This window comes from Sceloporus occidentalis, unplaced genomic scaffold (assembly GCF_023333645.1).
Source record: "Sceloporus occidentalis isolate IW3139 unplaced genomic scaffold, rSceOcc1.0.p SCAF_6, whole genome shotgun sequence".
Classification (NCBI taxonomy): Eukaryota; Metazoa; Chordata; class Lepidosauria; order Squamata; family Phrynosomatidae; genus Sceloporus; species Sceloporus occidentalis.
The window spans coordinates 81,827,690-81,853,101 of NW_028316986.1; the positions used below are offsets into that span (position 1 = coordinate 81,827,690).

Here is a 25,412-nt window from a genome sequence, read left to right on the forward strand (position 1 = left end):
CCTGCCTACACCTCTAGAAAGGGAGATTAATCACTGCTGCTAGGAGATTCAGCACTCTTTGCTCCTGCTGTAAGGGTTTTATATGGTTGCTGGGAATACCACTACATTTGATTCCCCCAATGTATAACCTATATGCAGATCAAGAGGCTCTCATCAGAACTGAGTAGGGAGGAAAAGAATGGTTCACAATCGGCTTAGGTATCAGGCAAGGCTGCATACTATCACCCTATTTATTTAGTATGTATGTAAAAGCCTGTTTGTAGAGCATGCTTAGACTCAAGACACAGGAGTGAAAACTGGAGGAAGGAACATTAATAACTAAAGATAAACAGATGACACAATACTACTGGAGCAATTAATGAAGAAGGTCAAGAAGGAAAATGCCAAGGTTGGCTTAATGCTAAACATCAAAAACAAAACAAAACAAAACAAAAAATAAGGATCATGATAGATTTACAAAAATTCATCCTAAACAATGAGAAAATTGAAATAGTTAGAGTCGCCATATTGCATTAAACACGGAGCAGAATAGAGACTGCAGTAAAAAAAAATCAGAATAAGGCTAGGGTTGGGAAGGGCAGCTATGAAAGAACTGGACAAGATCCTAAAGTGCAGAGTTATACAACTGAGCACTAAAGTGAGGATCATTCAACCAAACATATTACCAATCACCACGTATGAATGTGAGTGGTGAACAGTGAAGAAAGCCAACAGAAAGAAAATCAACTCATTTGAGATGTGGTGCTGGAGAAGAGTGCTGACAGTGCCTCAGACAGCCAAGAAGACAAACAAATGGGTTCTAGAAAAGATCAACATCAAACTCCTCCTGGAAGCCAAGATGACTAAACTGAGATTGTCTTTGGCCCGGAACAGATGGGCCTTTGTGGCGCCCTTGTCACATGTGAGGGCTGCCTGGTGGGTGGAGCACCCACATGCCCGGCAGCCCTCACATGTGACAAGGGTGCCGCAGCTGCAGCGCACCCTCCAGACGTGGCACGTACTGGTGACGTCGCAGCTGCGCTGCCTCCAAACGGGGCGGCGCAGCTGCGATGTCCCTGTGCCTTCCCTGGTGCTTTGGGGCGGCAGAAGTGCACCACAAAAAGGAGCTGCTTCCCGGCGCTCCTTTTTTGCTTTACAGGAGCACCGTGCAATTGGGTTGCTGCGGCGCTCCTACGGAGCAAAGAGAGGCACTGGGGATGCGCCTCTTTCTGGTGGTGTGTACCCCACCATATTTTGTCCACATCATGAGAAGGTGTGAATCACTGGAAAAGACAATTATGCTAGGAAAGTTAGAGGGCAGAAATTCAGTTAAGCAGATGACGTCTCTCTACACACATACACAGAACACAACTTGAACAAACAAGAAAAGACCAATCTTTCACCCCTTCCTGTTTATCCATGCAGATTTTACCTTCTAAAGTTCTTTCACCACCATCACAGGCTTGCTTGGTGAGGACAGGAGAGAGACCCTTCTCAGCAGCTGCTCCCACTGTCTGAAATTCACTCATACTGGGCTCTAGACTGACCCCTCCCAGCTTTCCTTTCACTACCAGGCAAAGACGTTTTTATTCAAGTAGGTTTTCAATATACAATTGTATCCAGGAGGCTTTTAATTGGGATGTGTGCTTCAGATTTTTTTAAAAAAAACTTTCCTATATTTTATATCATTTTATACTGCTTTTAACTAGATTATTTTAATTGCTTTAAATTTTTATTGCAAATTTTTAAAAACAGTTTTATCTGTGAGCTGCCTTGGGTCCCTTTCTAGGAGAAATAAATAAATAAATAAATAAGGAGTAATAGCTGTATTAGAAAAATCTGGGATAGAATCCAAATAATGATTTCAAGTGTGACTCTGGCTCCCCAATAAGATTCCACCTCCATATTCCCATCACATAGCATGTCTCACCCATCTTCTCTCTGTCCTCTTTAAAGTACACTGGATGTATAAACAACAACAATTGTTAAGAGACACAAGTCTGAAGTTTACTGGATGAGCAGAACTGCTTTTACTAGGGTGGTGAACCTGTGCTCCCCCACAAGTTGGTGTACTAAAGTTTCCACCATTCATGGTCCAGACCTACTGCCATACTGGCAGTGGCATCACCAGGTTAAGTGTCACTCAGTGCAGCAACTCATGGCCTTACCCCCGTCACTAACCTCCTCAAATACCACACCTTAATAATGTTTGTTGTGTCAGGGATGATGGGAGTTGTTGCTCTACACCTCAGGCTGTAACTCACCACCTTGTTAATGAAGCGGAGCTGACCAGCTTTGGTCAGTGGTTATTGCTTTCTCCCAAAGCAGCAGAGTTTTCTGAGAATAGGCTGAAGACCCTGACAATCTTCTCCAATCCTTCTCACTCTTCTTCTTCAGATGTCTCCAAACACCATCAGGATTCTGCTGGTTCTTGTATCTTCACTCAAGACACCAACACAACTCAGTAGTCTTAGATAAAAGATCTACTTTATTCTGCTGTATACAGTTACTATCTCTATATGCCCAACAATCCACAATATCTCTACACTCTACCAATACTCCTCAACTACCCACAAGTTACATTAGCAAAACTGGCAATTATTATAGTAAATGTTTGTTACCACCCACTAGACAATTACCACCCAGTGGGTGTGTACATTCACAATGATTGGTTGACTTTTGTTCATCCCATACTCAAGTCCAACCCATGAACATCATCTGATCACCTTGTACATGTAACAAGTCTCAGGTGTTACCAATGTACATTCCATAATTTTGTCCTTGGCTCCCAAGACTTCTAAATTATATTATCCTTTACACCTGTGTGATTTCTTAATTGTTCATGCTTAGTCATTCTGACTCTCACATACATATTTTATTTCTATAACTGTATGTCCCATGTTGCATTTCCTTGACATGTTGTCTTACTCACAAATTGTAATTCCCATATATCACTGAATATAATATCAATAGTTGTGACATAAACAACTAGAAAAATTAAAATTTTACCTTTAAATTATAATATCACATGCACAGCCTAAATGCATGTACATTTACAAGGAAGAATTGAGTTCATAGGAAATCCACTCCCTGTGTGACGATTCAGGGATGCTAGAGGGAGCCACGTTTCCATGATAATTGAGGAAGCGCGGCTGGCGTTCAGAATATTTCAGCAACGTTTGAGCCACGTTTATGCCAGGTATGAAAATCTTCATAGTTTCATGTGCTTAAAGTGAAAATTAGGTACAATGTGAAGTTTTTAACGAAAATTGAATAAGAGTAATGGTCCCAAAAACAAACCATGAGATCTTTCTCCACCCTTTGAGCCTTGCTCCACTCATACCTTCTGTTCTGCTGAGCTCCAGGGCTTTAAAGGGATGCAGGAATGCCACAGACTATTTCTTCCATAAGGCAGATATCTGGAGAGCGGCAGCATCACTCCCTTAGCATGTCACCCTGTGTGGCCCACACTCCCTGCATTCCTCAAGTGACACCCCTGCATACTGGCTGGAGGTTATGGGAGCTAGGTTTATGAGGTATATCTGATTATAAGGAATTCTCTCATTTGAGGATTGAAAAGCTTTCCCTTTTGCACACGTGCGCACACACACTTCTATATTTTGGGGTGTGGGCCCTTCAAAAAGACAGAAATGTGCATTATGCAATGTATAAATGTGGGTGATAGGTTAACTTTACAGAGAAACACACAGTTAAGTTGACTGAAATTTATACTTTAATTTGACATTTTGATAGATATATCCTTTATTTGATCAGCTGCAAGCTACTGTAATAGAAACATAGAATTCTAGTAAAGTTAAAAGTTTCAATTTTACACTGTTCATAAACTATTATAGTTAAAGAAATTGCATCAAATATACAATGCAAAATATTCTATTTATGCAGAACACCAAATTGTTAATTGGTTCCTGACTGTCAATTCTACATTTCATTAATTTTTACTGTCCTTTACTTCTATTTTGAAAATATGGCTACTCTAATTGGAGCTGTACTCCAAAAATGGCTGGAGGGCTAGATGTTACCCAACTTTAGACCTTTGGATCTCAGGTAATTTTCCTATATAAATATATAAATAAATAAATATCTGATAGTTTTAGGGTTCAAGTTGACTGTTAACTGCCCATTGCAGAAAAGGGTTTTAAGTGGTATGTGCTATATTTTTAAAATCATAATTATTATGATTAATTGCTTTTTAATTTGTTGCAAATTAATGTTTTAATGTTTAATGTAATTGTTTATATATTTTTGAAACTTTGTATATGCTTTGTTTTAACTGCATTCTGTTTTAACTTATACTGTAAGCTGCCTTGGTCTCAAATTGGGAGAAAAAACTGGGAAATAAATGAAATGAAATAAATTTAAAATTAATTTAGGACCAAACAAATCAGAGCCAGTGAAGCTGCAAAATGACATTGTGCCGTGTACCAGTGAATAATCTTGCTGCCATATTTTGTAACATTTTCTGGTCTGTCTTCAAAGTCACCCCCAGATACAACTTATTATAATACCCTAGATCAGGGGTCGGCAACCTACGGCCTGCGGGCAGGATCCGGCCTGGCGAGGTCTTGGGACCGGCCCCAGCCCGGTCCTGCCGCCAATTGCTGTCCCCTCCGCAGCTTCCGCGCTGCTCCAGGCACCATTTTGTGTTCTATACATAGAACGAGATGCCACATCTGTTCCCTTAACAAAGATGGCATCCAAAATGGCCTCAAGGGGAGGAGAAAGGGCGGTGAGGCCATTCTCTTGCTAGGGCTGCCCTTCTGAGGGTGGCTTCGTCGGCTTCACCAAGATGGCGCCTGTCTGTCCGAGGCCCGCTGTGGCCGTTTGAATTCCAAGGCAACTGCCAAAGTGGGGACAATAAGAGCCAGAGCCACCAGCGGAGGAGGAGCCGCAGCTCTCTTCTCTCTCCCCGTCTCTCTGCCTGCCGCCATGGACTCCCTTCCGGGGGAAGACCCCACTCTGCCCCTGGGCCTCAACGGCAGGTAAGGAAGAGAAGGAAGAAGAGGAAGAAGAGGAAAAAGAGGAAAGTGGAGGAAGAGGAACGAGAAGAAGAGGGAGGAGGAGAAGGAAAAAAGGGAGGAGGAGGAGGAGGAGGAAAGAGATGGAAGAAGGGGAAAGGAGGGGAGGAAAAAAGGAAGAGGAGGAGGAAAAAGGGGAAAGGAAGAAGGGGGAGGAAAGGAAGAGAAGGAAGAAAAGGAGGGAAAGGAAGAAGGGGGAGGAAAGGAAGAGAAGGAAGAAAAGGAGGAAAAGGAAGGAGGAGGATGAAGGACTAGGAGAGAGGAAGAAGAATAGGGAGGAAGGAGGGAAGGAAGAGGAAGCAAGAAGAGGAGGAAAAAGGGGAAAGAGAGACGGAAGAGGGTGAAGAAGAAGAGGAGAGGAGGAAGGAAGAGAAAGAGAGATGAAGGAAGCAGAGAAGGAAGAAGGGGAGGAAGAGGAAAAAGGAAAACAGAGGAGGAGGAGGAAGAGGGAGGAGGAAGAGAGAGGAGGAGGAAAAAGAAGGAAGATGAAGAAGAAGAGGGAGAGGGAATAGGAAGAGGGAGGAAGAGGAAGGAGAAGAAAGACAAGGAAGAGGGAGAGGAAGGAGGAAGAAGAAGAGGAAGAATAGGGAGGAGGTGGGAAAAGGAGGAGGAGGAAGAAGAAGGAAGAGGAATGAGAAAGAAGTGGAAGGAGGGAAGAAAATGGGGAAGAGACAGGAGGAGAAAGGAAGAGGACTGAGAAGAGGAAGGAGATGGAGAGAGGAGGAAGAGAAGATGAAGGAGGAAGGATAATGATGGAACAACAACAACAACAAGGAGGGATGACTGAGGAGGAGGATGGTGATGGATGGTGATGATGATGGTCATATTAATCCCTATTTAGGTCATCAGATGCGCCTGGTCTTCCAGATATGCTGCAGAGGTAAAGCAGTTTGACTCCACTTTAGCCACCATGCCTCCATCCAGCAAAGTCCTGGGATTTGTAGCTTGGCGAGGCCTTTCAGCCGGGTTTATCGGAGCGCTCTGGAGCCTCACCAGACTACAACTCCTGAGGCTGTGAATGGTTTTGGGGAAACTGCGTTTTGAAAGGTGTTGCATGAGGAGAGTATGAGGCAGTGCTTATTATTTATTTATTTATTTAAATTTATAAAAAAATCATTTAATTATTTATTTTTTGGCTTCAGCCCCCCCAGTTGACTGAGGGACAGCAACCCGGCACCCGGCTCAAAAAGGTTGCCTACCCCTGCCCTAGATGGAAGGTTACTGGAATGTGGATGACTAAAACCATGCTCTCTATGTTCAGACAAAGTAGTAGCAGAATACCAGCCTGATCATGCAAAAGGTACTCCATGCCACCAAGGCCACTTGGGCATCTGATGATAGTAATGGATCACAGAGTATCACCAAGCTATGGCCCTACTCCTTTAGTGAGTGCCCACAATCTACCACACAGTTGGAATAGCATTCATCGCGAAAGAGGAAACATCTGCTAGCAAAACCTATGTACTATATGGATTATGCTTCAATGTGAGCTCTTACCCACCAATTGCCACTGCCAGTCACAGATTCACAGCCCCACCCAAAAGAAATGAAAAACAGAAGAGATGGAATATCATCCACACCCGAGTGACATCATATCCCACATCTTCAGATCATCACATCAGTAGTTTCATGTAGATACTGAACATCATGGGAAACATTATGGAAACAAAATACAAATATCATACTGTGAAGCAGAAATCCCAAGGTACAACCTTCTGGAAATGAACTTCCAAACACAATTCAGGGCTAGTCTACACTTATGTGTATTATGTGAATTGTTGTGGATTTTCATACTGCATCAGTTCTTAAATGTCTTCACTTTTCTTTGCAAATTCACATTTATTCATCTTCTCTTTTCTGAAAATGGGCAGCCATACGAATCCATGCAAAGCGGGAGGATAGCCACATGTCCAATAATGTCCAATAATGCTCATTCTCACATGTGTTGTATTTAAATTTCAGAATGCAAGCATACTTTCAGAAGAATGCAAGCTTAGAATTCTCTTGAAAGTCTATTCATTTAACTATTCCCTAAAACAGTGTAGCTCAAGGTGAACAGGGAATTCAGACAGCAAGAGATAATTTGATCAGACTTGTAAATACAGATGACTTATAATAATAATAATAATAGGATTATGCAGTGATGGGATAGCATATTAGTTGTATTCAGTACCACAGTGTACAGTTGAACCAAAAGCAGGCTGGTATGCATGCTAATGTAACAAAACGTGCTGGTGATAGGGTTGCCATCCCTGAGTACCTCCAAACCGGGGGAAATGTAGGACAAAGTTTAAAAATGTAGGATTATTTTTTTTTTAAATTTCCTAGCCAGGAAATTAAAAATAAAAAGGTCCTACATTTTTAAACCTTCTCCAAGGCCTGGCTGGGGCCTGGGAGACAGCGTCTCCCAAGCCCCGGCCAGGCCTTGGAGGACTCCGCAATCGCGGAGCCTCTTCCAGAGCCTGGCTGGGGCCTGGGAGACAGTGTCTCCCAAGCCCCGTTCAGGCCTTGGAGGACTCCGCGATTGCGGAGCCGCCTCCAGGGCCTCGCTGGGGGGGAGTCCCGGGGCGGAGCCAAACTGGGGTGGGACCATGCAGACCCGCCCCAAACCGGGAAAGTCCCGCCCCCAGGCAAGATATGGCAACCCTAGCTGGTGAGGCATTTGTTTGTGTGTCTGATATTGATAAAGCATTGCTTCTTAGATGGAACAAAATAAAGTCTATCTGCTACAGAGAACAGCTACTAGTGAAACCATTGCTTTCAGTAGCTTGTTTGAAGTCTCTCTTTTTTGTGACTGCATGGGATTTTCACTGGCACTATTAAATTAGATGGGAATATTCAGAGATGGGATTTATACTGTTAATTACTGTTAATATATGCCTGTGTGTGTGTATGTGTACAAATATAGGTTAGAAGTGGGTAAGAGAACTCTCATGGGGCAGCTAAGGCTGCATTCCTAAACTTATATGAAAGTAAATGTCACTGAACACAGTGGGGCCTGTATCCACATAAACAGGCAGAGAATAATAAATTATTATTATTAATTGCTCTTCAGACCTGTAACTAAGCCTAAACCAACCACACATTCTTACCCTGCTATGCTTGCTTCCACTTCCTCTCCTATTTCTTCTGTGTTGAATCTTAGATAAACCTCTTAGAGTAGGGACCAACAAACTGTTGAAAATGCTGTGCTAGAAAATATTGCATTAAAAATGAACAAACCAAAATAACAGCCAGTAAAAATAAAAATAACAGTGACTGTTCCTATATAACAATACGCCAGCATGACATAGTGGTTTGAGTGTTGGACTCTGACTCTGGTGACCAGGATTCAATTCACTGTTTGGCCATGAAGCCCACTAAGTGACTCTGGGCATGTCACATGCTCTCAGCCTCAGGGGAAGGCAATGGCAAGTCTCTTCTGAACATATCTTGCCAAGAAAACTCCTTAACAGTTTGCCATAAGTCAGAAATTATTTGATGGCACACAGCAACAACAATAACAACAACAGACAGTAACATTCAAATATATATAATAACTTTGGGTCTATTAGAGAAGTCCTTTATCTGGAAGCCACAAACATGCCATCTGATTAGTCTGCAAGAACTATGGAAAGTTCTAGATAGAAGGAGTGCAGATCAATCTATATTGCCAGAGCCTTTTGATTTAGTCACAATTTATCAGCCGCCCAAGCTGTCATGGAATGTTGCTCCATCTGCTTCTTGTTAACTTCATTCATGAAGGTTGCCTTCTAAAAATGATAATTTCTGAGTAATTCTTTCCATCTACAAAAATGCTAATGTCTCTTCAGCTTTATTGGCAAAGGACACTAACCCTGCAAACATAAATAGCAAGCTCGTGTTTTGAGAAAGGTCTCTTATAGATTACCAACCCACACTTTATTATTATAGGCCTAGTCCTTGCCAATGCACATGATTTCCTAGGGCCTTAAAAGAGAAAATTGTAAACATCTGCATTTTTATTTCTAGAGGTTTGAAGCCTTAATATACGTGAAATTGTCTGCTCCTTTCTATAGATCACAGTATGCCAACCAGAAATACTGAGGGCAAAATCATAACAAAGAGCAGTTATTTTTATAGCAATAGTAAGTACATATCTATACATATCAGTGAAGTAGCACTCTCTAAGCAGTTTACAATATGTAAGCCAGTCTCTAGAAAAGGAGCAGCCAATTGCCCCCAACAAGGTGGGTACTCATTTTACTGGCCTATGGAAGGCTGAGTGGACCCTGGAGTCCTACCTGGGATCAAACTCACAACCTTGTGGCTGCAATACTGGCATTTAAGCACTGCGCCACCAGGGCTCTTGTTTTGGTTTCAAGATGGCAGGGAACCTGTTTTGTTCTCAAGATAGTAGGGTGAGAAAATGCTGCTCCTGCAATGGAAGAAGAAGATAAAGTGCCATGATGACAACTTGAATACTAGTGGTTGTTTGCACATTGGACAGGAGCTGGTCTTTGAATCGTCTTTGCTACACTCCTGTGCTGAACAGAAAAGAGAGGCAAATTAGGCTCTTGCACTCACTAACAGGCATGTACACAAAAATGTATGCCCTCAATGAGAACTCCTACTGTAAGAGCAGCAGCTAGAATGCATGAGAATGACATGACAAGTATTTTGTTGTTGTTGATAATGATGATTTCTCCAGAATTTGCATGAGAGGCATCTAATGCAAAACTATTTTCCTTTCATAAGCAAAACACACATAAGCCTAAATCTTACATGGTTGGAAGTAACAGAAAAGGTTTCATATGTGGAATCCTACTACAGATCCCCTCTCACCACCCCCAGGACTCACCACTACAATATGACACACACACCCCACCCATGGCAATTCTGTTGCTGATGGAGACTTGGAGGATCTGAGACCAGGATTGCAGACCAAGGACATCTTCCATCAAGATGTGCTGGGGTGCTCCAGAGGACTCAATATATGATATTCTCAGTCTCTGTTTCACTATGGGGACATAGCAAGATGGTTCTCCAATCCCCTTTACTCTTCCCCAGCTATACAGTGGCTCGGGGTGGACATTGCATAGGGAGAAAGAGAATACCAACCTCAACTGTGACCCTCCTAAACAAATACATATACAAGCATGAGGTTGCATATGTCACTAACAGGATGTCTTTCAAAGGAACAGCAACCACAGTATTATTGGTCAAAGAAAGGCAAACAATCTAACTAGTCCTTATTTTTTAAAAAAATCCAAGGAACAAGGCAACAGCTGCTGTAATTTATCCAAAAACTAAATAAAAACAGAACAGCAACCCTGGTCAAAAATCACTTTGCATAGTGCACAAAAAAACAAACAAACAAAAAAACCAAAACCTCACAGGACCCCCCCCCCCCCCCAAGAGAATGAGATATGTAAGATTTACATCCCTACTTCCTAAACCTAAACAAACCACACATACACCTCTGGATTCTTTTTGGGCCAGGGATCCAAGGTGAAGGGAAGTTATCATTTCAGGGTAAATTCACCGAAGCAGGGTGGAAGATCTCAGTAGGACCAGTAGTTTTGAGGTGACTGATCTTGAGGTTTAGGAGTTCAAGAAGCTCAGACTTCACCAAGGCTTAAATTTGTGACCTTGGAAACATTATTCACATTTCAACTTCCCAAATTTGTCTTCTGTAAAATGGATGTTGCAGCAGTAAATGAGGGTTCAATAAATGATCTGGTGCTCAACCCCTCCACTCATCTCACAATCTCTTTCTTGTACAGTACTCTATGCTTCTAGCCCTGCTTGTGGATAAGGCAACCCAAATGTAAAGCACGTCAATGTCATCTTGATAATATTCCATATTCTTTTGTGCATTTGTTCTGAATCAAGAAGAACAGAAACATTTGGAGATCAATGATTAAAAAGGAAAAAGAGTCTTGCATTAAGGTCTGAAAAGATGTTGCTCCTTTAAAAGAAACTTCCAGACTGCTGTCACCAAACTCTATCTTAAAATACTGATACAGTACTTGGGCAAGCAATCAGGTTTTTGACTAAACTGAAAACCATTCTGTATACATTCTTGTATTCTTCTGTTTGCACAACTATATTGCCTGCAAAAGAAAAATGTGTAAACCTATAAAACCTATTTTATCATATGAACAAAAAGATGGCATTTTCATATATTTACAGCCCCAATCATGTTTCCTGGGAAGCCATAACCAATGAACTAAATGGAACTTATTCTCACATAAGTATGTACTGAATTGCAGCACCTGAAATTATGACAAGCTAGATCAAAGTTATATTCCTTTTTGGAGCAAAATACTTTTCATTTCCTTAACTCCAATACAGAAATATAGATAGATGTAGATTACAAGAATAATACTGCTAAAAAGATGCATAAAAGGAGAAAATAATCTGAGAAGAGTCAGCACGAATCAAAGGAAGTACAAGAAAAGAACTGCTTACCCTACAGATGCTTCCTCTGCAACAAAACAAGCTCATTTTTCACAGGACCGGTTGGGTAAGCCTACCCACACACCATTAAATCAATTGTTCAATATACAAATGGTAATTGGCTTAAGGCTGCTTTGGGGCATTTTACATACAGATATGCTGCTGCCTAGATAACCGTCTGCAAAATACCAATGAGAATGCATCCCCAAGATTGCTAAAGGATTGTCCGAAGCAGCCCACATAAATTGCTCCTCACTTAAAGGTGCTCAGCAAAAGATTAACAAGTGGCTAAGAGCCACCCCTCTGGTTTGGATTTTAAAGCTGCAGTTTTTGATATCACCGCTGGCAGCCAGCCAGCCATTACTGCAGGCCTCAAAAGTAGTGAAAAGCTTGGGGGGGGGGGGGGATATGAAAGCCTGTCGGGAAAATTCCTTTTAAGCCCACAGCTCTGCAGCACTCTTGTTCTTTTCTGCGACAACTTGATCCCTCTGCCAGCCTCTCCGTTCACATTCCATAAAGGTAAGGACGACACCTCTCATTAAGAAACATGCAGCCCTACTCTAGTATAGTAAACAGAAGTGTACATGGATTTTTTTGGAGGGGGGGAGTTGCAAGCATTTTACCAAGGTTTGCTCCAAAGTGACTGTAGCAAAAAATAAAAAATAAAAAAAGCTGAAAAACAGCAGGCTTAAAGCTAAACTTTTCCCAACAGCAAAGAAAAAATGGGGGAAAGAGAAGGTAAAGCTGGAGAAATGGGTTTATCTCAGACAACTGAAAAAAGAGCAAAGAACGGAAAATGATATTCAAAAATTAGTTCCAAGTCTCCCCATCACCACATGACCAACTACTGTTATACAGGGCCAGCAAAAGGAGGGAGGATCCCATACAAATTACCGTGGCCCAGCAGTCTGGAAAAAAGCCTATGATGTGTTTAATTGCATATGTTTTATCTTTCTTGGTAATATCATTATTTGTCAATTATTCTTGGCATGACTCTAATATCAGTGAATTTCAAAGAAAGCAACAATCATACACATACATTTCTATATTGCAAAATACTGAAGATTTTAAGCTGACCTGCCCTTGCTGCAGGTCTAGAGCCCCAGGTGAGGGAAAGGGAGCCATTTGTGGCTGAATAAAGGGATGTAGGAGCACCAGTGAGTCCTGTCCTGGGGAAAGGCAGGATATAAGTTAGATTAATACATTAATAAATGGGAGAAAAGAAATGAGGCATGTTGATGGATAGATGGGCTGCATCCAAAGAAACTACAAGTAAAATGCAAGACCTCAGGTGATGGAAATGATGGCTTGAAAGAGAGACCCACTGTGGCCTTAGCTGCCTGGAAGAGACCTCAGGTGATGGAAATGATGGCTGGAAAGAGAGATCCACTGTGGCCTTAGCTGCCTGGAAGAGGAGGAGGCAGACCCACAAGGAGATTAGAACACACATTTATTTGTTCCAAACTGCATCTCAGTAAGGCTACTGCTTAAGCTACCCACTTATCAAGGAAAGAAAAGTATCTTTCCCCATAGTCTACTAATGCCACTGAACACCAGTATACAGGGAATCAGCATATGTCTTGAAGGGAAGCACTTCACCTTAACTCCAGTTGGAAGATTTGGCTGAAAGTAAGATTATGTAAATGTATTCTGCACAAGAAAACTGGATTCTTTTCTAAAGCCAGGTGCTCAAATTGCATTTTAACCGCAACTAGCAATGGTCACACAACATGGAATCCAGGAAGAGAAGGGTGGGGTGCCTGGCTGCCATTATTTCTGAATTTACCCTGAGTCAATACTAAAAGTGCTTTGGGAATAAGACAAACTACATTCCTGTAATCACAAAATGAAAATTCTGCACTCCATCTAAACAAGTCACCAATGTTCTAGCTAAAGTGTACTTGACAGGATTATACTGAGCGTAACCAAGAGAGGAGAAAGTGTTTGACTATCATATGCCTAAGCAGGACATAATTCATTGTGAAAGAAACCAGTGATGGCTTAAAATGAGAACCAGGTGGCTGTGTCACAGCACAGTCTAGCCCTGAATCCTTACACAAGTCTATTTCTTCAGCACTCAAATATACTGAGTAATGGCTTTAACTCGAACTTTGCCTATCCATAAATATAAAAAGCTAGCGCACTGAACAGCCCTGCCTAGTGCTATCTGGGTGGTATACTAACAACATCAGAGACATGAAAATGTAAGTTAACGTCAAGGTAAGGTCAGGAAATATGCCTTTGCAAATTAAAAGGGACTACAACATTACACTGTAACACTGCAACACTATAAAAAAAAAAAAGGAAAAAGGAACAACACTGGAAAGTTACTGAAAAGAAACACTAGTAAATTCTTACAGATATTCAGTAGGCCCTTTTAATATGGCACCTCTGATTTGATTCATACCAGAGATTGAGATTCTCTTTATGAACTGGTAGAACACCTCCTATGCCTGTCCGTCGATCACCTCCACTGATCTAAAATTGGCATTTAATTATTCTTGCAAAATATTCACTATATATAACAGAATAAATATATATCTATAAATAGGAATAGCATAATTAAGTGCTATTCAGAGTGGTGGACCTTGAAACAGTGCTGGTCCTGGGAAATTGTGTGGTATGTTGCAGTGTTTATTTTAAAACATCACATCTTACCAAATTTTCACTTCAACCACATGAAACAATGTGTATGTATATGTAAATACATTTAGGCTGCGCATATGATATATTAATTTAAAGATATAATTTTAATTTTGCTAGTTGTTTATGTTAGCATTATACTGCGTCCCTATGTTGGGAGAAAAGTGGGATATATTATTATTATTATTATTATTATTATTATTATTATTATTCAGTAACATATAGGAATTACGATTAATGAGTAATAGTACAAAAAACATTACTAAGGCCTGTTACAGACTGCCAAAATAAAGCTGCTTCGGGTCTCTTTGGAGGTATGCTGTTTAAATGATGCATGCACCCTAAGAATCCGGAAGCTGCACCAAAGCTGCACTCCAGTGCTTAGGAATGGAGTGTGGCTTTGGTGCAACCTCCGGACTCTTAGGACCCATGCATCATTTAAATAGCATACCTCCAAAGAGACCCGAAGCAGCTTTATTTTGGCAGTCTGTAACAGGCCTAAGGATTCTGTATGGTGTAATATGGGAAGAGGTCAATGGGGGGTGACACTGAATTACCACACTGGGTGACACCAAACCTAGTGACACCACTGGTGAGAAGTGGAGCTGGATGGCACAGAGAAAAGGGAATTGAAAAATGGCAATCCTTTCATCTACTAAGTACAAGTCTAGATCCAACCCACTACCAGCACTTTGGAAAAGTTATTTGGGGGCACTATGACTCCCAGAATTCTTCCCAGCCACTAATAACATTCTTCATTCTTTCTGGAACCTCAAAGATGTCTGTTCTTGGTGTCCTTACAGCTCCAGTACCACTGGAAGCATTTTATTTGACTATTCTGAGGAACAGTTTCACTGATTCTAATGTCATCACTAGAGACTACAATCCAAAAACCAACATTTATCATGGTCTTGAAACTGAAAGCACTTCATCATGCCTTACCATTCTGAGAACCAATTTTTCCAAAAGTATTTAATGTTTTCATACTACCTTTTATGGTCATCTATGCCTTTCTCACCTTACTAGGAGCTGCTGCACAGAACAAAGGCAGGTATAGCTGGTAAGTGGATGCAACTTCCATTACTTTTCAACACAGAGGCAAAAACTTGGGTCCTTTAAAGACTTTTCCCCCATTTCAGTCAGCCAAAACTAAAAACCTGAGAAGACTATCTGGGTGGTATAATAAACACACATGAAGTTTATAACTCAGCACAATGAGATTTAATTGTCAATGTTTCAGTACTGCACAAATAAACATATAAGCAAGAGCTACATTTTGGGGAGGGGGCAGCACTTTTAAAGAAAAAAAAGCCTGTTAGGACATACAAATTGTATAGCTGCACCATTTTCAAAAAGTCTTTTGGCCACATTGGACAACCAGCAGATGAAGTAAGTCTTCAGTGAGGCTTCAGACCAACTGTTTACCTTTAACAGATGGCAACAGAACTCAGATGGAATGCATTATATCTATGTTTTGGAGAAGGAGAATTATTGCAATAAGAGCCAATTAAAACCAGCTCACTGAATCTGCAGTAAGATCCAAAATGAAACCAGCACACTACATAATATTTTTGCAACAATGATTATTCCAGAGACTGGAATATAAAGTCTAATATATATGTTAAAGCATAAAATATTTCCCCTTTTTGGCAATATAGCTAAAATAGTTCCAGGTTCAAAGCTTTGAACTAGAATCCAGTTTAGTACTTTGCATCAAAGTTGCTCTGCCAAGCACAATAACTAAGTGTCTTCAGAATAAAGGAACCTTGCCAGAATTTTCAGATTTAGTTGAAAAATAAGCACTGACTTGTGTAGTCAACATGCAGCAAAAGAAGTTGAACTTTTTACCTTATATCATTCATATATAGAGAAAGAATGAAAACCAGGTGTTAATGTTTTTGTTTATCTCCATAGAAACTAAAATATAGAAGAAAATAAAGATTTGAGAATTTTTGTCAGTTTTGATTCAGTACTGCCAGTTCACACAGAGTAGTGTTTCCCTTGAAGTCACAGACAGTGAAACAGCACAACAAAGTTCTTGTCTTCTCTAGTTTGAACTATCATCTCCCTCATTTCAACAGTGTAGGAGGAAAGAGGGTTTGAGGCACATACTGGACAATGGCAGTAAACATAAGAACATCTGCTTACAGTGGTCATGATACTTCTTTGTGCATGCCATTTGTAGCTTTCTCCCAGCTGCTTACCCTCATCACAAAATGAAAATATCTAGTGTGGTGATACTAACATAGTGCATGTTCTACAGAAAGGAGAGAGTTGCACTGTTATGGGGGAAGGGATCACAATATGTAAAAAAACAAACACCTTTTTTGTTTAATCAGGCTTTTAATATATAATCATGCCAGGAAGCCCTTTTTATTGGGGGGTTGTTTTATTTTTTTAACTTCTGTGTGTTTTTAAATAATTTAAAATTAAAATCAGTTAATTGACTTCCTTTTGTGAACTACCCTGGGTCCCACACTAGGAGAAAGGTGGCATATAACTCAATCAATGAAACAAATACAATAGGGTGCTGGTTGCACTCAAACTGTCTCCCATTTCAAATATCTAGACACCAATGGCAACAATCCCCCTACCAGGTGAACTTATGCTGGTAAATACCAAATCAGTAATTTAAATTTAAAAAAAAAAACACCATTCATGATTTCATCCTGGATGAGGATGCAGATATGTCTAGCATTCAGAGGCCTGGCTGGTTGAGAGAGGGCTGAACAGCAGCAGGGAAATCCAGTGGAGGGACAGAGGCTGAGTTGCAGTGATCTATCAGGATTCCATTCCCCAAGCAGTCTGCTGGGTTTAAGGTGCCTGGCCAGGACAGATCTGTGATTCATCTGGTGTATCACATTTGGGATATCATCATCTGCTCAACAGTCTTGCAGTGTCCATCTTCTTTGTTCCTACAAAGATAATTGGCCACAACTTCCTTCATATTAAGAATGAGAGGTTACCCAAAGGCAGCCATAACTTACATGCTGAAAGTGATTTTATGTCTGTACACCCTGTAACAAGTAAAACTTTTATTTGAAAGTGATGCCAGTATTTGAACTGTTACTTCATCCAGACCTACCTTCTTACTCCTCTAACAATACCAGCCACCAATGACCTGAACCCAAAAAGCAGTGAAGAAGGAAACAATGTGGCCATAAAAGTGAGTATAGTTACAAAAGTCAGTAATACATGTTTCTGGACATGGGTTCAGTCATGGGTATCACTTGGACACCAATAACATCCCACCAGAAAATACAGAAGATACATGTTTGGAGGGCATGCTATTGGCACATTACAAGAGATATCCACATGCTAAGTCATGTGCAATGTTAGTGAAGAAAATATTAAAATGTACACATAAGATGCTCTATGTCCACCCTTACCCTCCTGTGTTCTTCTATAAGATCCCATCCATACCTTACAAGATGTGGAAAAAGAAAACTTCCAGAAGATTTGAACCAGATCATGTCCCCAAAGGATTACCATCTGTATTTTTTGTACAGCATGCTCATATGCCACCAACTAATTACTCTCCTCCCATTTCTCCACAGTTAAATGTACTAAAGACATACAGATACAATGTTCAACCTTGACAATAAATTCCAACAAGGGAACACATGTTCAATACACAAATAAATTCCCAAATAAAAGAACTACAATTTTTAAAATGTGGTAATGTATTTGTATTGCTAAACCCTTAAGAAAAGTTGTTCATTCATACACACACGTGCGCGCACACACACACACACACTCCTGTCACAAAAGAAATGTGGCTCGAGGTTCATTTTTTTCTTTAATCCAGAGTGGAGTTTTACATTTACCAAGAATGCTAATATTTCCCACTATGGTATGAGGAAACCATGTCAATCCAAGTTTGTAATTTAAGAGAGCTCAGATTGTTATACAAGAATTATACCCCCAAGCTTGATTTTTCTGAGGGCCCAGAAACATATTTTAGTAGGATGACCCATCTTGGTAAAACATGCACCATTTCTATTAATATTTGATTGCATATAAAACATCAAGTTGGCTGCTTTCCTAGTCTGTCAACAAGCAACAATTTCCCCCTTTTAAGCTCACTCAAACCACAGAGAGCCAATTAAAAATAGTGGGACTTAACACGATTATTTCCTTACAGTAATCTCTAAATTTAGGGTTTATCCATCTTCTTTCCAAAGCAACTGACATTTCTTAACGTAACTATTGCACCTATCTTCAGGAATGAAACAAGTTCAAACATTATTATTTGAAAACACTTCAAATTAGAATAGACAGAATTTATTTAAACCATGCTTGGGGTTTTGCCTAGAATATGTATGTGCATGTTAATATATGTTATAATATAACATATGCTGTCAAGTGACATTTTTATTTCCTTGGTCAAAAAAGAAGCTAAAAAGTATCTTGGCATAGCCACAACACTAGTTCCAGTAATACACTGTTAAATTTTACAATGCTGTACGATATAAGCATTTTTAGTTTTTGGAAAGATTATGTACTTCAGGCTGGAATAATAATATTGCAAACACTTGTCTGGGAACATCTCCCATTAAAATAAGCAAGCTTTACTTAAGTTTACAATATTAATAAGGAAATATTAAATTACTATTTTCTTCTTATCCTTTTTCATCTTTTAGTTTAAAATAGTAAGAATACTATTAACATATGTTGAGAATTTTGAAGGTAAGTTTTTGTGCTAGATTCTTATTAAATTCTAGTGCCCCACTTAGTTGCTAGCAGAATCCAAGAGCTCTTTTGTCTGAGGAAGGGCCTTTGTTGACCAACCATGAAATAATGAGTCCAGACAAAGTATTTGGGGTTAAACAGGCCATGTTTATTGACCTAAAACCCAGCTAAATATTTGAGATCTGGGGTTGAGCAAATGAAAGTTGGGGGAACCTGATGCAGGTTTAGCTGAGGCATAGCAGTCACCCTGTGGCACCTCCCCAGCCACCCTTGTGCGAAACACCAGACTCAAGGGCAATCAAAAGAGACTGGTTGCCATCTCAGACACTCATTTTTGGAAGGCCAGCTTGTAGACTCCCTCCCGCCCTGCTACTTTATAAGAGAGAGTAAGCCCACAGATCAGCCTCAAGGACACTCTTTCCCCAGCCCCCTAGTCTCGTGCCCCGTGGAGACAGTTCCAGAGCCCAACCCTCCACCACAAAGGGATGCAAAGGTGTACACCAATCTCAAATCTTCTCCCCACCTACCTGCCATGGACAAGTGAAAAGTGTCCACTTAGTCACCTTCCCCCACCAGGCCTGCCAAAGTGGCTTTCAGCCCTTTTGAAAATTCCCGAAAACCAAACTGCCTATTTCTGATAAATGGACACTGTCTGCTCAGTAGAGCTCAGTCCAACAGAAAATTATCTCTGGATGTGAGAGAAAATGATCCAAACCCCTCCCCATGGCATTCCAGATTTCCCTATACACTCATCTGCAGGCCAGGGCCAACTGTCTGGGCTCCCCTTCACCCTGCCAAACCTGGTGTGGCAAATTGGCTGACCAAATAATGGATACCTCAGGCCATGTGCCCATTATGACTCAGAAATTGTGCAAAGCCTGACAGATAGGGGTTTGCCTTTAAGAAGGCTCAAGACACCCCCCAAGTGGATTACCAGTACATCAGGGGGTGGTCTCACACACCACTCAAACAGCAATGGCAACAATCCATCCCATCTCAGTCCTCTCGTGCCATGCCACCCCACTGTGGCAATGCCTTCCAGTCAGAGCTGCCTGCTGAAATGACTGTTCCAGCCCTGTTGGACTTCCCAGTAGACCAGACACATAAATAGATAAACTAGTACAAAATACTCTAGAGCAAATATCAGTTCAGGTAAAACAAGGTATAGCTGTAATCAGAAGATAAGAAAACATAGTGTGTCCGTATTCTTCATCATGTGCACCCATTCTATGGAACTAACAGCAATTTGTATATAGCCCATTACTCATTTTGTTTTCATTTTTCATACAACAGTAAAATATATGATAAATAAAGTATTCCTGCTCCAAATCTGTTTAGAAAAGCAGAAAAAGTTGGCAATGGAAAAATAGTAAGGCACCTGACTATTTAAAACTGTTTTCAATAGTAATATTGGCTAGATTTCTAAATAAATGGTTTAACAATCACCTTCATGTGACAGCAATTTTATCTAGTAAAAATTCTGGTTTGGAAAAAGAAAGAATTCCAAACAACAAAGTTGTATTACATACTTTAAAAACAAACAAACAGGATTTGAAAGAGAAAACACTCAAGAATCAGAAACATATGTATTACCTCTCTGTGCCATGTAGATTTGTTTAAAGAATTCTGTTTAATGCCCTATAAATTACTGTAGCTATTAGTGGATGATTAGGTAGATCTGATCAGTCATCTTTAGAACAAAATTAATCTTATCAAAATATATTTAATTCTTTGGGTTTGTTCATACATCACAACATATGTATCGGTATATGGAATGCCTTTTCATGAAGGCACAAATGAATACTCTGTGGATATTTCAATGCTTGGTCTAGCCCACATGTGCACAGGACTGCCTACCACATCACCTTGTCAACAAAGGCAAACACGCACACGCACACACAAACACACACGTAGCTATCTGATGGCACAGACTATTAAGACACTACTTCTTACCCATGTGTGTCTTCTACATAGGAATTCTGTTAGCAAGTGATGGATTCTCAGAGCCCACAATACATCAGTCTTACATCAGCTGAACTGAGTCACTTGTTATACAGATCCAGACTGCTGCTAAGGAGAGTAAACAGCATAGTAAATTCATGCTTATTTTTAGGTACTTGCCAAGTCTCATTGACATATATATCAGCTTAGATATATTTAGTATCTTTCCCAGATCCATTCTCCATGTCCATCAAACGGCATGAACCCTGTTCTTTTTAACAGAGATGCCTGCCCCTCAAGAAATGTCATCTATAAACAGAGACAGACCAGCATGCAATACAGGTGCTACATAGTATGGAGTGGAGCTGGGAGCAGCCAACAAGCACTTTTAAGAACTTTTAAGAACTTACTAGAGGGTGCACATTCTTAAAGCTAAGTCAAACAAATATTAGTTCAGATTCCATTTGAGTATATCTAGAGTAAATCAAATGTAGTAACATATTTCAGTACTTAGAAGGGGATGGAATGCTAACACTTTTAGTAGCCACCTGCAGGCTTACATAACTCAATGAGTTGTATTACTGCTTAATTTCTCACAGAAATGCTTATCCGGGAATTTTTCTTGAGCAGACTTGACTTATAAACAGAGGCCCTCTAATTTATATTGTGTAATACAGTCAGCATTTCTGCTCCACAGAAAACTCAGAAAGCTGTGTGCTGCTGGGAGTCAATATTCCATGTTGGCAATTTTTGCCACAATTAGCTGTTTCAGGCTTGGTAGTTGATCTAAGTCAAACATACAGCGGCAATTTCAGTTCCCACTGCATCTGCTCTTATAGTAAAAGTTAACTCATTGTTACAGATGCTTATGCAGCCAAAATGTCACTATCTACACACAAGGAGATACTAGCAGACTTGGAAAATGCAGAGGTTTGCAAAAGTACAAAATAAATATAAAATACAATTATTAAGGGGGGGGGGTCAAAACTCTAAACATCACAATGAGAAGTCAGCATACTTAGTGGACACAAAATACTGTCTGACTCTTGACAAGAGGGGAATGGAAAATCGGGGTAGCAAGAAACAAATTGATTATCAAAAAAGATGAACTTGGCTATTTGGAAATCTAAGTTGCAGCACTCTGTACTGTTACATTCACTGTGTGTACCTACTGCCCAGTAGATATTTGTATATACAGGGTTGCCACATTGAAACTGGAGGGAACACCTATACCCTTAATACATATTCAGGGGCAGCTGCGGAGGCCATGCAGAAAAATAAAGCAAAGTACAAAAGACACAAAAGAGCGATGTCTTTATTGGCCAGTGAAAATGCACAAAACACATAAAGTAAACTTTGAAAGCTTCTCTGGCTTCTTCATCAGGCAAAAAATGTTTTTAAAAAAGCATAAAGGAAGAAGAAAGAAGGATGGTGTACATTTTGTATAGATGCTGCTGCGGTGTTCAATTTGGTTTGAGGGTTCTCAATACAAGCCAAGGCCACATCTCTCTTGGCCATGTAGGGACTGAGACAAAAGACAACATACGCAGACACAATGAAATGTGCACACTGCATTTTCTATTGAAAATTTTCTACTTAGCTACCTTTGGTTAAGTACATATGTATTATTAGTAGTAGTAGTAGTAGTAGTAGTAGTGGTAGTATCCCACCCTTTTCCCAGAACTGGGATTCAGAATAGTTTCACAATATTAAAAGAACAATACAATTAAAAACATAGAAAAGTGGTGCAGTAAAAAGGAATTAAATTATAACAGTGTCAAAATAGATAGCTATTAAAAGAATAAAATAATTTTAAAACATAAAAGTGTATAAAACATTTGAAAATGAAAATATCTTCTGCATATGGAGAATAAACTAAATTGAAACTGAATGTTTCTTTTAAAATTTTTAGGTAAATGGTAAAATTATTTTCTCCCTTCTCTTTCTCTCTCTCTCTCTCTCTCTCTCTCTCTCACACACACACACACACTAAACATGTCAACGGACATGTAAATTTTACAGGCCTGATTACAAGAAGCATTAGATCACAGCTGACTGGAATGCTGAACTCTAACTGGACACCAGCCAACCATCACTCATGGTAACCATTGTGGGTTTTTCAAGATCCATTTTAAAATAGTCATTAATATTCTCCTCAGGACTTCAATTACATTTGAAGAAGTCCAACTTGGCAACTATCCTGCTAAAGATGATGATTCTCCTTTTAACAAACTTACTTTCTGGAACACATTTTGGAGGGTTAAGCACCCAAAGCTCATTTTCATGCATCAGGATACAGCAGTGCCTGGCAGTATTTACTTAGCTATACAAAGGGGTCTTTTCTAGGATTTATATAATGTTGTATCTCTTTGATATCCTTTCTGAAAGGAGCGCGTCCAACCCACCAAGATTGTCAAAATAATATCTGCCTCAAAGTAAATGGTTGCTGGGTCCTTCCATGTTGTGGGATGTTGGTGCTCTAGGTTTTAGTGTTTAATGTGAATAGTAAACAACCTCACATCTGCAAACAGATCCAGCTCCTTCATTATGTCCTTTAAAGTTTAGACTAAAACCCAGAGTAGATTCACCACCCTATTGATTTGGGAAGGTCAATCAACGAAGCTAAAAACTTCTCTGTTCCTAGCTTGCTATCCGTCACACAGACCTTTTGCTTTAATATACTCGGGGGGAGGCCCGAGTATGTGTTTTTCAGCAAGTTATACAGATGAGCCAGATGTGACTTATGCACAATGATTACCCCCCACTGCAAAATAGCTCCCTGGTGACTTCGCCAAAGCTACTTTCTAAATGTAGAAGACGAAATGTGGCAGCTTGTCATGCTTACAGTCCTATACACCTGAAATGTCTACTCCAACCTGGGGGTGCAAACTGAACAAGAGAAAAAATGGTCCAAATGCTTATTACCCTCCCATATTACTTGACCTGGCAGCAAAAGCATCAGTTTAGGAAGAGGAGGTTTTGCTGTGTGGTACGTGAGGTCTGGAAATACTGCCACAGCAGTAAGAATGCAGACTAGTTCTCAAAAGAGTGAGTGAGAAAAATTTATTGCAGGCCACCGCATTTTGAAACAGCAGGATCCTTCAGGGTAATTACTGTATACACTTCCAGAGGCTGAGAACAGGCTGAAGCAGACTACAGAACGAGTGACTGACTTTTCTGCTTGATCAGGGGTTCTGTACTCTTTAGGCAGAGTGAAGCAGTTGCCTTAGGTAGCAGATGCCAGGAGGCAGCAGCGTGAAGGTGCTATCCTGAACCACTTAAACTAGTCTCTTGTCTTCCACTGCCCTAGAAGACACTGTCTCATAGCCAGTATTAAGGAACATCCAGTCCAGCCATCTTTTGGTTCACAAAATTGCCTACAAGAGAGTGAGTCATTGGCGTTTATCAGACGGGGTCTCTGCAGCTCAGATCCGGGGCTTCTGCGGATCGGGCGATTCGCATTCACGTGATAACGAGAATGTATTTTCATACCTGGTAGCTTTAAATGTGAGCCCCTTCCGCGGGACTTGCGAACTGAATCCTTACTGGCTCCTCATTTTGGCATGTTTTGGCGAGTTCGCTAAATAAGGGGATTGACGCGATTCACATTGGGGCTCTGTTCGATCTCACTGCGAATTGGTCTGGTGTGGAATCCCAATTTGCTTGTGCTTCTGAACACCATTGCAAGACCCCCAAGGTTGCAAATCTCCCATGATGCCCTGCTGCAATTTGCCCCATTGGCTCTTTTCGCTTTCAGGGCAACCGGCGCTCTCTCTCTGCTTCCCTCTCCTTCCCTTGCAGAGCAGCCTGGCCAGCGAGTGCTTTCTCCCTCCCTGCCTCTCTCTCTCTCTCTCTCTCTCTCACACACACACACACACATATATCCCTGGCAGCCAAATTCAAAGGGATCCTCCGTGTCAGAGCCCCATCCATTTCATCCACATGTACATCTATCCTAAGGGTGTATACTAATGTTTTTGAAATAGATGTGAAGGAAATGAAACATGAGAATGGAGGGAGAGATGGAACTCCCAGAATTCCATAGCCTCGATAAGGGGCCCCACAACAAACTCCAACTCCCATAATAGTAATACTTTATTTTTAAAATAATAATAATTTATTATTTTAATAATAATAATAATAATAATAATAATAATAATAATTTAGGTTATTAGTTTGCTGAGGCACCAAAGTTCTCTGGCAGAGAAGGCTCAATGTCTCTGGACACTACAGTTCCCAGAATTCCATAGCACTGAGCCAGGACAGTTAAACTGGAGTTAAACTCGATTATCTCCCCAGTGTGGATGCAACCTAAGAGAAGGCAACTGAATGACAGGAGGATAGATGTAGATATATATAGATATAGCTCTAGCTCTTTAAGGGCTTTTGGACTTCAACTCCCAGAATCCCAGGCTATTGGCCAACATGGCTGAGGCTTCTGGGAGCTGAAGTCCAGGATCCTTTAAAGGGCACAGTTTGGTGACCACTGGGATAGATGTCGATGTGGCTGAAATGGCTCGGGGCTCTGACACGGAGGACCCTTTGAATTTGGCTGACAGGGATGGGAAACTAGAAGGAAGGAAGAAAGGCGCAACTGTCATTCACGTGAGGCTAGCATTCGCATGAAAGTGGAGCCAGGCTCCCTTCTTAGCCCCGGAAGTGCAAAGGTTCAGGATGCCTTCAGGGCCCCACTGAGCATGC

General features: G+C 40.6%; 1 protein-coding gene and 1 long non-coding RNA gene across 4 annotated transcripts in view; one reads left to right on the plus strand and one right to left on the minus strand.

Moving 5' to 3' along the window:
• Window positions 1-25,412, minus strand: part of PLEKHG1 (pleckstrin homology and RhoGEF domain containing G1) — a 166,930-nt gene that overhangs the window by 91,921 nt on the left and 49,597 nt on the right. Inside the window, exon 2 of one of the 3 annotated variants that reach the window (XM_089530198.1) lies at window positions 20,724-20,837. The exons of the other annotated variants lie outside the window; for them this stretch is intronic. Coding sequence (XP_089386324.1) covers window positions 20,724-20,727 — 4 coding nt within the window. The 5' untranslated portion in view covers window positions 20,728-20,837. The remainder of the gene's footprint in view (window positions 1-20,723; window positions 20,838-25,412) is intronic. 3 annotated transcript variants of the gene reach the window in all.
• LOC149311005 (uncharacterized) lies at window positions 11,913-17,712 on the plus strand. Its single transcript, XR_016281747.1, has 4 exons — window positions 11,913-11,954; window positions 15,105-15,138; window positions 17,125-17,244; window positions 17,489-17,712. It is a non-coding gene; the product is annotated as an uncharacterized LOC149311005 (long non-coding RNA).